The following is a 13,338-nucleotide window of genomic DNA, read 5'->3' as shown; positions in this document are numbered from 1 at the left end:
CAGGTGGGTGGCTGGATGGACAGATGGATGGATGGAGGGAAGGATGATGGATAGAAGGGTGGGAGCATGGCAGTAGGGTTCCTCAACAGTGCAGTCTCTGCAGCAAAGTTTACTGTGGAGACATCACCTTCGTTTCACTGGACTGATACTAGACCATGGTAACTAAGTCTGAGAGGATGACACTATTACCCACAACTTGGGATTTAGCTGGTTGCCCAGAAAGTGTCAGGGACTGGCAAGCCAGCACCAGGTCATTCTGAAGGAGATCAAAGATTCCCTGATGTGATGCTCTCGGAGACTAGATCTTGATTTTTTCAGAGCCTAAAGAAAAGTTGCTTTACACATTTCTCTTTCCTGCCTCAAACAAAATCCTATAGATAAAAGCATATGTTGGGAAGGTGCTCATGAATCAAGAACTTGTAACCCTGGCAGGGGGTATGAGAGGAGATGTGTGACCCCAGAGTGGTACAAGCAGTGGCAGAAGGGGGCGCTGCACACCCTCCCAAGGAGGGTTAGGACCCCTAGCCCCCTCCCCCCAACAGGCACGCATAACAACTACTGGAGGGTGGGGGGTGGGGAGCTCATTATAAGGAGACTCTGGGCTCCCCCCCTGGAGATTCGGATTTCAGGCCATGGTCCTAACCCTCGATGTCATTCAGAGTAACACTGCCTTGGACTGTTGTGTTGGAGGTTCCAGGGTGAGAGCCAGAAGATGATTTTAACAAGCTCACCAAGCTGGAAATTATTAGCATGAGCCATAAGAAGAGCCCATCACAGTATATAGGCTCTTGCCCAGCTTTTGAAAAATGCAATATAAAAAACCTTAGAGGGAAAAGAGAAAAACGAGGGGCTACGTATCCTCACTGTGAAGCGATATTTTTACTTGACCAAAGATCTCATTCAAACAGTGAGACTCCTGGTAAATTTAAAGTAGAATTCGGTGGACAAAAATTCCACCTGTATGCCTTTCTCCCTGTTCACAGATCCAGTCTATACACCTAGTGTGTAAAGTGAGACCAACCCATAATAAAGTAACAAAAAATTGCCTGGCCTTCCATTCTCAGTTCCTTACCGTTATGAGCCCCAGAAAGTGAGTTGGGGGGAAAGCCTCTTGTAAACATTGCCTTCAGAGTGAGATACTTCCTGAGCCCGAGCTGACCCTCAGAAGGCCTCTCCCTACGAGGCAGAGCTCAGGGGACACCTGTCTTTCCAGAAGTCCATGCAAGATTAGCACTCCTGATGGCTGACACTCTGAAGCTGTCAGAAGGGAAGGCAGGATTTGTCTTTTCATGTCCCCAAACAAGCACGTCTATAGTTAGGACTAGCCTGGTAGCCAAGCATGCGTTACTGTGTCCAGGACAAAGCCGTAGGAAGTTCCAAAGACCTAAATACATACTTCCTTTTACTGCCCTTCGCTTTACTGCCCTTTGCAGATATTACGGTTTCTTGTTTTGTTTTGTTTTGTTTTTTACAAACCGAAGATTTGGGGGCACCTGGGTAGCTCAGTCATTAAGTGTCTGCCTTCCGCTCAGGTCATGATCCCGGGGTCCTGGGATGGAGCCCCACATCGGGCTCCTTGCTCGGCGGGGAGTCTGCTTCTCCCTCTCCCCCTCCTCCCTGCTTGTGTTCCCTCTCTCCCTGTGTCTCTGTCAAATAAATAAATATAACCTTAAAAAACAAACAAACAAACCGAAGATTTGTGGCAACCCAGCATCCAGCAAGTCTGTCCACACCATTTTGCCAACATGTGCTCACTCGGTGTCTCTGTGTCAGATTTTGGTAATGCTCACATTTCAAACTTTTTCATTATTATTATAATGTGCTATGGTGACCTGTGATCAGCGATTACGACTTACTGAAAGCTCAGAGGATGGTTAGCATTTCTTGACAACAAAGGCTTTTAAATTAAGGTACGTAGATTGCTGTTTTAGATACGTCATTGAGCGCTTTCGATGTGTTATTCCAGGTATGTTATCGGGTAGTGTCAGCAGAAATTTTACGTGCACTGGGAAACCAAAGAATTCACTGGACTGGCTTTATTGCCATATTTGCTCTCTTGCAGTGGTCTGGAACCAAAACTGCAATGTCTCCGACGTGTGCCTGTAAAAGTCTGGGCAGCAGAGAAAACAGAGGTCACACTCTGCCTTCTTTGCGCATTGGCTCCAACAGCCAAGTGACCGGGGGCACGATCCCAGCAGCCCGCGGCACTTTCCCCTTTCTGGCCCTCTCTGCAGTCAGTGATCTAGGTCAGTGACCATCGTTATGGGTCAGAGAAGAAAATGAAAAAGCAGATCCTTCAGGCAAACTGAAAATTTGGCTGAGAACATGCTGTAGGGTTTATGGAAGAATGAGCATATGATGCACATTTGCCCCTATCAGGGCATCCCCAGCCAGGCTCATTCCCTTTCATCTCTGGCTGCATGATCCTTGGGAAGATCATGTGCTAGATGGAAGTGGGGAGCAGTTCTAATTTCTGTCACCTTCTAGAATATTCTGTGAGCAGTCAGTCACACCCTTGGGCTCTTGGGGTCCCAGGCTATCCTGGCAGAAGTTTATGCTATGCTCCCCAGGGGTCCCAGTTTGGGGATCAGCACCAACAGCAGATAGCCTGCTCAGGGTTAGGGCTGTTCGCTTCACCCCCGGAGGCTGGTGCCACCTCCCCCTCTACTATTTCTTTCAGGATTCCACTGGGAAGGTGCCATGCAGGGGAGTTATATCACCTGTGAAGTGGGAACTGCGAGGCTAATGAAGTAATCTGCCTACCCAAATCAGTAGCAACTGGTGTTACTCTCCTCTGGTATGCCCCCCCTTCAGAGAGACACACAAATCCACAGGAAAGATGCTTGCATATGGCACAGAGAGGAAGGGCCTCTTCTGGGGCACGTGGGAACATGTGTGCAGTGTCCCATGAAATCCTTTCTGCTGAGTTCTATGTCTTTCGGGACAAAGGACAGAGGTCAGCAGAGAATTGACCTCTTGGACAATGTGCTGGGGGCTAGGGGGCCAACAGCTGCCTCGGTAGGGCGTCTGATGCTGTCTTAGCTCTGAGATGTTCACGGGCGGGGGCAAACAGTCTATCCCTCCCACAGACACCTCTGACAGCCCAGCTCCCATCTGATTCCTATCCCTGAAAAAAATACCAGCAGTGGCCAATGAACCAGCCTCCGCTGCTCCTTTGTTCTTACAGCGCTGCTGGTGTGGGCCCACAGAACAGATCTAATCCTGGCTACAAACAAGCCATGGACACTGGCAGAGAGAAGGACCAGAGTCCGGCTGGTCTGAATTCAGCCTGGACCCACAGGGTTCCTCCACGCTTCTCCAAGCTCACATGAGGGAAGAGGACCCCCATCCCAGGGCCCCATTTCTTCCTGTGGAAGGGAGCAAGGCTGCCGGTCTGGGGCACCTGGGGAGCCAAAGGCAGTGCCAGGTGGGCCTCCTATAGATTGTACGTGGTCAGGATGAAGGCAAAAAGTGAGAAAGGAAAGAAAAAGAGCAGAAAGAAGCCCAGGAGGGAAGAGGGAGAAAGACAGATAGTAGAGGAAGAGAGGAGGGAAACAAAGATCCCCTTATTATCATGCTTCCAGACTCACATTGGGGCATCCCTCTATGCCCGGCCTCACCAACCTTAGAGCATTTACTGACCAGCTGGGGACAGACCTGCCACCAGGCTCGAGATCACCACACCCGTCCCCGCGGGGTCCGCCCAGACCCTGGTTGGAAGGATACTGTAGTGTCTTCATGTAGTTCTGGATTGCCTGGAGCCAGTCTGGGATCGTCATCGACAGCCTGTAGTTCGGAACCTGGGGTACTGACGGCTGCAAAGAAGTAGAGAGAGAACTCTTTATCAAGGAGATGCTCCGGGGCCCAATGTCTGAGGGCAGCCAAAGGGCTGAAAGCACCAGAGAGCTGCTCCTGACAGCAGACAGGTCTCCCCAGACCACGTGGTCCCTTGCCAAAGTTCTGCTTGTCTGTGTTCCCTCCATACCCTATGCCCTGGGGCACCATGGCTCGCTATGGCCCTCTGTGGGTTGTGAATGTGAACGCAGCCTGCCTCCCCATGGGAGCCTCAGCGTCGTCTCCTTGAAGCCAAGGACCATGTCCTATAGCATCCCCCACTCAGCCTGGCCCAGGATGTTCACAGGGGTGCCCCACTAACCCTCACATTTTTACTGCATGACTACACCTTTTGCTGCATGGCTGGTATGACCCATTATACTCCAGGACACCACTGAATACAAGACGAATGGTGCCCTGAAGAAATGCAACATGGTGCTGCACCTGCCATCTCTCCTCAACACCACGCCCATCGAGGCCCTTCCCTCGAGGCCTAGTTTGGCCCAAGCGGATTAGCAAAGTTCCCCTCTTGCCATGACTCTTCCCAGATAAGGGCAGCCCCTCTGACTCATGAACACCCCCAGCTGCCCAGGCGCTTCTTCTTTTCCTCGCCTGCCCCTTGGTCAACACCCACTGAGTGTCTACAACTGAGTGCACGAAGTTCTAACCACTGCTGGGAAAAGAAAGGAGCAACATCAGGCGAGGACTGGAAAGCGGGAGATAAGTGCCTCTTCTCAGGAATTTAGAGCTAAGACACCAGCTCTGAGACACCAGGCAGCTCTAAGCACCCCTGCCAATGAGGCCAAGAGCAAGAATGAGCAGGGGCTTCTAATCCAGCCCTTCTCTTCCTGGGTAGAAAGGGATGGTGTGTGCTTTCTTCCCCCTATATGCTTCTCAGTCTCATAAGCTTGGCCTCCGGTGGGGCGGGGCTGTTGGTGACAGAGACACTCGGCCCCTGTGAGCCTGTGGAAAGGGGAGGCTCCTCCAGGCTTAAGCCACTTAGGGAGGAGCAGAAGGGGCCGCAGGACGGATTAGTTCATCCTCAATCCTCGAGAACACAGGGAAAGGGAGGCCCTGGGGATTTAGTGCTCAGCTGATGGAAGGTGAAGCCGCCGGTGGAGAGACTTGGGGACAGTGCTACGCAGCCTGGCTGGGCACCAGGGACAGACACCGCCCAAGGACATGCCCTGGCCCCCTCCCTGCTCTCCAGGCTCGGGCCCGCGCTGAGGCTGGAGGGCGCGCTGCCCCTGGGCCTGTGGCGGGGCCCCTTCCATACTTCCACGCCTTCCACACCTTCTACGCCTTTAGCTGCGGTTACTTAAAATGCTACTTGACATTCGTTTCCTCTCAGTGCTTCTCTTTTCTCTTGGCTTTGCAACTTCCTACTTCACAGCAACTGCCCCTCCGGCAGAACGGAGACCAGTCACACGTCCTGCTTCACGGCCAAGGTGCCGAGAGTGTGTGTGTGTACGTGTGTGTGTGTGAACGTGAGGGGGTGTGTGTACACGCATGCACAGCTGTTCTGCAAACTACATGTGGTTTACAACATATCCACTCAAATCACGGTTCTGTCTTGGAGAGGAATTTTGGGGAGCAAAACGTTCCAACGTGACCATTCGCTCACGTGACCCTCCCACACATGCAGGTGCACGTACACACACACCGATGAAATGTATGTATTATGTATTATGAAATGTATCCTCGTATTTCTGCCCTTACAAACACTAGAAGTGTCCATCTTGTCCTTGCTTTTTGCAGTAACATCCAATGATCTACCCATACCTGGAATTCTGTGGAAGAAGGTGCCAGAGATTGCACAGAGAAGTGAGGAGAGAAGGGGAGATGTAGACAAACATTTCTTTAGCACCTGCTACATTCCAAGCTCTAGGTCAGGGGCAAGGGAACACAGAGACGGAGGAAGGAAGGAAGGAATGCTGTCTTAATTAGACAGCATTAAGGCACACGTGCATTTCTACACGGAAAAGTGCTATTTGTATCTATTTAATACAAAAGATGGTAAAAGCATGGGGAAATGCCCCAAAGAATCACCGGCCACCTAAGGGATCCTCAGAGGGGTGTCCCTTGGCCAGAGCCCTGCCATAGCCACACGGACTTAGTTCAGAGGTGGCTACAGGGGCCAGCCACCAAGCCCAACAGAGCCCACAAGAGCCAGATGGTGGGGTGGGAGTCAGGCAGCAGGTGGTCCTCAGAATAGCAGCCCGATGGCGCCCAAGGGCTTTTAAAAACAGCTGCCTGGTTACCTCAGGCCCGGCTGAGAGTGCCGGAGCTGTGGCCACATTCCCCAAGCCCCAGCTGGGGATCAAGGCTGCAGTGGGGAGAGGAGCTGAGACAGCTGAGGGGCTGATGTCATCAGGCTACAACGCACCCTGCTGTCTGGGAAAGCTGGCTGGGGCTCGGGCTGGGGACCGGCTCCCAACCAGCATCTCAGGCCTCCAACACGCCCACAGGACGGTGGACTATATAAACCAGGTGGGCTCCTTGGCCAGTAAGTATGAGACCGACACAAGATCCAAGTCCCCGCTCTGTCACCTACTCACTGTGGACCCTGTCCAGCTCCATGACCTCTTTAAGCCTCTGTTTCTTTCCTGATAAAACAGGAGAGTATCACCCACTTCAAACCTTCTGGGCTGGTTGTAAGGATTGTAGGACCTAATGTACAAAGCAGGCAACTTGGGACTGGCGCTCAGCACTCTGGAAGGGTTGGCTATGTTATTATTCATCAACAATGTGTTTTCGGGGTCTAGACTGGGGAAGCCTGAATGGTCTTCACTTTTCTGGAACTGGAAGACAGAATCAGCAGGGCCTGAGTCTCTGCACACACTCAACGTGGAACATCACAAAGATGCCTTCTCACCCCAATGGAAGAGAACACATCCACTTCCCCCTGGGGACACATCTTGACCATGAGCTAATATCCTTAATTCATGAACAGTTCATACAAAGTTATAAGAAAACTCTTCAGGGGCACCTGGCTGGCTCAGTCAGTACAGCATGTGACTCTTGATCTCAGGGGTCATGAGTTTGAGTCCCGCATTGGGTGCAGCTTATTTTTTAAAATGTGGTATATACATACGATGGAATATTATTCAGCCTTTAAAAATGACATTTTGACACAAGTTACGACATGGATGAACCTTGAGGACATGCTAAGTGAAATAAGCAAAACATAAAAGGACAAATATATGATACCTCTTATACAGTCGTCCCCCTTTATCCACGGGGCATATGTTCTGAGACGTCCCCCCCCCGACAGATGCCTAAATCTGCAGATAGTGCCAAACTCTATCTATACTATGTTTTTTTCCCCATGCATACATATACCTCTGATAACGTTTCATTCATAAATTAGGCACAGTGAGGAGATTAAAATAATCAATAAAATAGAACAAGTATAACAATGTACTGTAATAAAAATTATGTGAATACGATCTTTCTCAAAATCTCTTATTGTAGTGTACTCACCCTTCTTGAAATAGGAGGTGATAAAATGCCTACACAATGAGATGAAACGAGGGGAATGGCGTAGGCATCATGACCTGGCCTTAGGCTACTATTGACTCTCTGACCACAGGTCAGAAAGAAGATCATCTGGGGTGCCTGGGTGGCTCAGTCGTTAAGCGTCTGCCTTTGGCTCAGGTCATGATCTCAGGGTCCTGGGATCGAGCCCCGCATCGGGCTCCCTGCTCTGCGGGAGGCCTGCTTCTCCCTTTCCCACTCACCCTGCTTATGTTCCCTCTCTTGCTGTGTCTCTCTGTCAAATAAATAAATAAAATCTTAAAAAAAAAAAAAAAAAAGAGGATCATCTGCTTCCAGATGGCAGGTAACCATGGGTGACAGAAAGCATAGAAAGTGAAACATTGGAGAAGGGGGGCCAACTTTATGAGGCACCCACAGTAATCAAATTCATACAGACAGAAAGCAGAAGGGTGGTTGCCAGGAACTGAGGGGAGGGAGGAAGAGGCGTTAGCGTTTAATGGGTACAAAGTTTCAGCTAGGGAAGAAAGAAAACTTCTGGAGATGGAACACAACAGTGTGAATTACTTAATGCACAGAACTGTACACTTACAGGGGGTTAAAATGGTAAATTATATGTTATGTATATTTTACCACAATTTTTAAAACAGTCATGAAAAGACAATTCACAAAAGAAATGAATACATATTTGAAAAAAATTTTCAAGCTCACTAATAATTTAAGAAATGCAAAGTAAAGGGGCACCTGGGTGGCTCAGTCGGTTAAGCGTCTGCCTTCAGCTCAGGTCATGATCTCAGAGTCCTGGGATTGAGCCCCGCATCAGGCTCCCTGATCAGCGGGGAGTCTGCTTCTCCCTCTCCCTCTGCCTACAGTTCCCCATGCTTGTGTGTGCTCTCTCTCTCTCTTGACAAATAAATAAATCAATAAATCTTAAAAAAAAAAAAAAAGAAATGCAAAGTAAAACCACTGCAAAATGCCATTTTCACCTCCAATTAGTAGAGATATTCTGAAATGTGGACACCAAATGCTGACGGGGATGCTCTTATAAGGCATGATGGGAACATAAATTGGTACAACCTTTTTATAAAATGCCATGGCACATTCTTTTTTTTTTTTTTCCTCCCTGACAGGTCCTAAGAGTCCCTCCTCATGTTATTTTCCTGCCCTGTTTCACCTGAAACCCCAGCCTAGATTTTCCATGGCCGTTCCCCTCAAGGTTCCTGCCTCCTGCCTCCTGCAAACAGCCCCTCAAGTCACAGCCCAGCTGATGAAGGCGGAATCCAGAGGGAAGAGATCAAAACCAGCCTCTCTACACAGGCACTGTGCCTGTGGTCTGGGGTTGGGGACCCTGAGAGGTGGAGGGCAGGAGGTAGGAGTGGGCCAGAAGGGAAGATAGCTGTTCACGAATAATGCAACCAGCCACAGGGAAGGCTTCTGTGGTCAGGCTCTCTCTCATCCCATTCTCGGCAAACACAATTACCTGTCCAAAGAATGCAGGGAGAAATGATGTGAATGGACATAGATGTGTAAGTGGCATCCCATAGCAAGAGACAGGGAAAGGCAGAAAAGGAAGCCCGGAGGCAAGCCAGAACACTCGGCACCTGGAATCTTTAACAAGAAAGAACAAAGAGAAAGCAAAGCTTTTTGCCGTCCCTGCTCTGGAAAACACGGGTGCCTGTGCAGACACCCCAGGCAGAAGAATCTTCTCTGACAACTTGGAGAAGCAGCATAGAATATCACTCATGAGCCCAGGATGGACCCCAGGCCTCTGCATCAGGGGCAGCCAGGAACCTGTTGAAGGCGGCCTGGTGTGGAGCTCTGGGGGTCTCAACCTTGGGCCAAGCAGGAAGGACAGACCATGGTTCTGAATCGAGGACACAGGCAGGAGTGAGCTGCCTGCGTGAGCTAGCAGGGGGCAGGAGTGGGCCCTGACTGCAAACTCTCCCCGCCACAGTCTCACACTTCTCCGCTCAGTCAAAGCTGAGTCCTCTAAAAGTGAATTCTTTCCCAATTTAGAAACAACATGAGAATGAGGCACAGAAACATGGGGTCTTTAAGAAACTATTGCTGTTTCCTGCTGAATCCATTCTGGTCACCCTTTGGAGAGTCCAGCTCAGCCAGTAGAGAAGCGGAGGAGCTGTTTCCTAGCACACCCTGCTGGTTTTTCTGGGCCAGCCACTCTCTCTGCTTTTCCCTTCTCTTCCTCTATCATCCTCCAATGACTGCTGCTTTTTGGTACTTTCCCTGAAAAACCCCGGACTTCAGCTAGTCAGCTGCTAGCTTGGACCCAGTAACCACCAGGGGTGAGGCCTGCAGTCACATATTTAAAAGGTGGCTTGCGGGCGCCTGGGTGGCTCAGTTGGTTAAGCGACTGCCTTCGGCTCAGGTCATGATCCCAGGGTCCTGGGATCGAGTACCACATCGGGCTCCCGGCTCAGCGGGGAGCCTGCTTCTCCCTCTGACCCTCTCCTCTCTCATGCTGTTTCTCTCTTGCTCGCTCTCTAATAAATAAATAAATAAAATCTTAAAATAAAATAAAATAAAAGGTGGCTTGCAGAGGAGGTGAGCCCCCCGACCCCCGAACCCCCCCCCCTCCCGCCCCGGTAGGGGCACCTGGACCTGTGGGCAGAACTTCCCCTGGCTGCTCACAAAATGTCCTGCAAAGAAGTATCATTCAGTCCTCCTCTTAAACCTTTGGTACCTTCCCCTGTCCTCTTTTGCTTCTTAGTCTATATTCCATTGCCAAAAAAGGTTAGTCTCCCTGAAACTCTCCAACCCTCTACCACCACCCAACACCCCTCTTCTGTACAAAGTCCTCAGCAAGACACTGGTAAAGGAGAAAAGGACACGGACCCAAAGGAAAAAGTCTGCCAAGCTGAGTGCAAGAACAGCCCTTGGACCAGAGAGAAGCGGCCCCCAGAACCAGGAGCTATTTTGAAGCTCTTTCCCATCTCAGGACCTAGGTAGGGGTCAGGGGTTGGGGAATGTCAGGACTTGGGAGAAGGGGATGCTGAGATGGAGTTGGGGTGGGGGAGAGAACCAGCTATTATGATGCAATGTAAGAGAGAGAAATGTTAAGTTTTTTATTTAGGTTCAAAAAGCCAAGGTCCATATTTAGCCTGGGGTTTTCCTGGCTTGGCAGTTCTCATATGACTTCAGGTTACTGTGAAAAGAAAAGACAGTGTGGCTGCTATATAAAAAAAGGGAACTTTTTTTTTTTTAAAGAACGCAGCATTCAGCCACAATAGTGGAAGCATCAGGTACGGGTCTCAGGGAAGAGTGATCTGTGTTCTAAACCGCTCAGACAACATTGAGAATATTGTGTTTCATATGTGCTTATTTTAGAGGGCTGACTGGTGACAAACTAGCAAGTGTCCTAGAAAGAGGGTGAGGAGAGTGCTTTGATCTGGGAACTGTGACACTAAGACCCAGTGAAGGGAGCTGCGTGAGGACAAAGAACTAAAGGAAGATGCAGAATGACGGAAGCTCACGGCTCTGAGGACTTGTTCTAAGTCAACTCTGTTGTCTCATTGGAGACCTGGAGACGTACGGGTCATATCATCAAGGGACTGAAGAACTGGGAAGAAATTTATATGAAATCTGGGCTACTCCCATTTTACAGATGAGAAAACTAAGGCCAGAGATTTTAAGTGAGTGACTGAGGCCACAAAGCCAGACGTAGCACAACCAGGACTAGAATTTAGTCCCTTGATTTTTACTCCAAGTCCCATCCTTACTCCAAGAGCACTGTGTCGTAACATTCTAGGGAGCTGTGAGTAGCGAAGGAGGTAGATGTGTGCTGCTGTGATTCAAAGAGCAACACAAGAATCTGCGGGGACGTCACGCTGAAGATGAAGAAGGAGAATTTCTGGGCCACCGAAAAAAAGAGTTTCCCAATCACCAAAACCCAAATCTGGCCAGGCCCTGGGGCCAGCTGCCCTGTGAGGTGATGAGCCCCCCATCCCCATGAGGGCTCTGGAAAGAAGAAGGGATTCTGCCGAGAGGTGGGAGACCAGTCTCCACCAAAACAAACATTCCCTGATTTCCATGGAGGAAAGGGGTCCCCACACACAAGGCCAGGAGGAAGATGAAGCCACAGTTAGAAGCAGGGTCAGCGGTCAGGAGGCTGAATTAGAATGGCAGCACGGGACAGCAGGAACAGGCCTCTGTCCCCTGTGGCCACCTCTCTTCCATGCTTAAAGGGCTCCCAGGTCCTCCTTAAGTAAAGCAAGGCTCACTCAAGTAAGGACAAAACCTGAAGTCAGAACTACTGGCCAAGACCAGTGTTGTTCTCATGCTCAGGGAAAACCCAGCAAGGTAATTACAGCTGACACTGAAGCAGGAAAGATCCTCGTTGGGCATAATGAAGATCTCCTTGACCTGCTGTAAGAAAGCACTGACTGACTGCAGCAGGAAGCGTCCAGGCTCTGTCACTCCCCCCAAGGGCACACACAGCTCTCTGGCCTGCAGGGCTCAGATGCTCAGGTCACCAGATGCTCCAGGTTGGGGATTCAGCCAGATGGCCTTTCAGGTCTCAGGTCTGGCATTTCTAGACCAATCCAGGAATGTTCTCAGCCACATCAGTGTCCCCAGGGGCCAACGGAAACCATCTGCTATGCCATAACCCCCAGGCTCTGCAGCATTTCTCTGCAGCTTGCATTTTGAGGTCTCATAGAGTGACCACTGCACATCTCCCTCCCTCCGTCTTACTAACTATATCCTCAGCCACCAAACTCAGTCTGCTCACTGGCTTCTCTCCAAGGTAGAAAGAGTTTCACTCCTGAACTTCTTTCTCTATCCAGTGAGACTAATGCATCATGTGCACTGGAAAGTCCCTTTTCAGCAATAGTCAAAACTCTTCTTTTTTTTCTTGGAGTGCAGATAAGCTGGGAAAAGAGACAGTTCACTGCTTTGCAAGTTTCAGAGGTGAAAGTCACTGTCATGAAAAAAAATTGGCAAAAAGTCTAGAAATGATTCACGCTGAGAAGTCTGACTGGTTGATTGCAAAATTCATTCACAGCCTGATAAATCATTTGCAAGGGAGAGACAGGGGAGGACTCAGAGTCTCCAAAGAGGAAAAGTAGGGTGGGATCCCTAGGGGGGCCTGTGCATTCTTGGCACCGCTGGTGTTACCTGGTGGCTACAGCTTTTGGTGGAGGAGGATGTACATGGGGGTGAGCAAACAGTTTGGCTGGAGATTCAAAGAACTCTTGGCATGACCAGACCACACAGTCCCAGGACAGGAAGCCCTCTACCTCTCCCTCCCCCATTTCTAAGGCTTCCAAGACAAACATCTCTATTAAGCAAAGGGGGTGGGGACTGGCCGGAAGAATGGGGAGCATAAGGGAGTTTAGAGCTGGACCAGGAAAATGGACATGGCCACTACTTGCTATGCAGACTGAAGTGCTCCCATCGTTGCCCACCCCACCCCGTCCATCGAAGCCTCTGACCTTTGCCAAGAAGGTGGCGTTCCTGATGGCGCCCACCATTTCTCCCCCCTTGGGGTGCACCTTGGCCACGTGCATCCACATGCGCTCCCAGGTGTGGCTGTCGATGGGGAAGCCGCTCTTGTTAACGTGAAACAGTACCCCGCCGTCTTTGTCCTCTTCCTCCGAGCCCCCGCTGGTGGCGAGGCTCACGGGCCGCGCGTGGCTGCTCCGGGACCGGGTGCCTTTGGCGCCTTTGGGGTGGGGGCAGCGGTGAGTGTCGGCCGCGGAGCCAGTCATGGTGGGGTCGGGGCGGGGCGGGGGTGCGGGGGGCGCGCTGCGGAGGCGCCGGCGGCGGGGGGCGTGTGCGCGCGGGCGTGGCGCGGGGATCAGCGCCCCGCGGGGACAGCCTTCTCCATGCCTCTGGCTGCCGCAGGACGCGCGAACCGGGAGCGGCGGCTGGAGCTCCGCTTACCGGCCGAGCCTGAATCAGTGGAGACACAGCACACACCACGGGTAAGTGTACACCAGAGGAACCGAGGCGGGGGCCACTGTGTCCAACGGCGGTGGGGCCTCGGAGTGG

The 13,338-nt window shown here is 50.9% G+C and overlaps 1 protein-coding gene across 2 annotated transcripts in view; it reads right to left on the bottom strand.

Annotated features, from left to right (window-relative positions):
* Nucleotides 1–13,055, bottom strand: part of VASH2 (vasohibin 2) — a 36,249-nt gene extending 23,194 nt beyond the window's left edge. For both annotated transcript variants that reach the window (XM_021682552.1, XM_021682553.1), the window contains exons 1-2: nucleotides 12,780–13,055; nucleotides 3,727–3,815 (exon numbers count right to left, since the gene is read on the bottom strand). In XM_021682552.1, coding sequence (XP_021538227.1) covers nucleotides 3,727–3,815; nucleotides 12,780–13,055 — 365 coding nt within the window. The remainder of the gene's footprint in view (nucleotides 1–3,726; nucleotides 3,816–12,779) is intronic.
* Between the last annotated feature and the right edge of the window lie 283 nt (nucleotides 13,056–13,338).

The sequence above is a fragment of the Neomonachus schauinslandi genome, chromosome 6 (genome assembly GCF_002201575.2).
Source record: "Neomonachus schauinslandi chromosome 6, ASM220157v2, whole genome shotgun sequence".
In the NCBI taxonomy this organism is placed as follows: domain Eukaryota; kingdom Metazoa; phylum Chordata; class Mammalia; order Carnivora; family Phocidae; genus Neomonachus; species Neomonachus schauinslandi.
The sequence above is the reverse complement of the archived record's forward strand: the minus strand, read 5'-3'. Positions and strand labels throughout refer to the sequence as shown.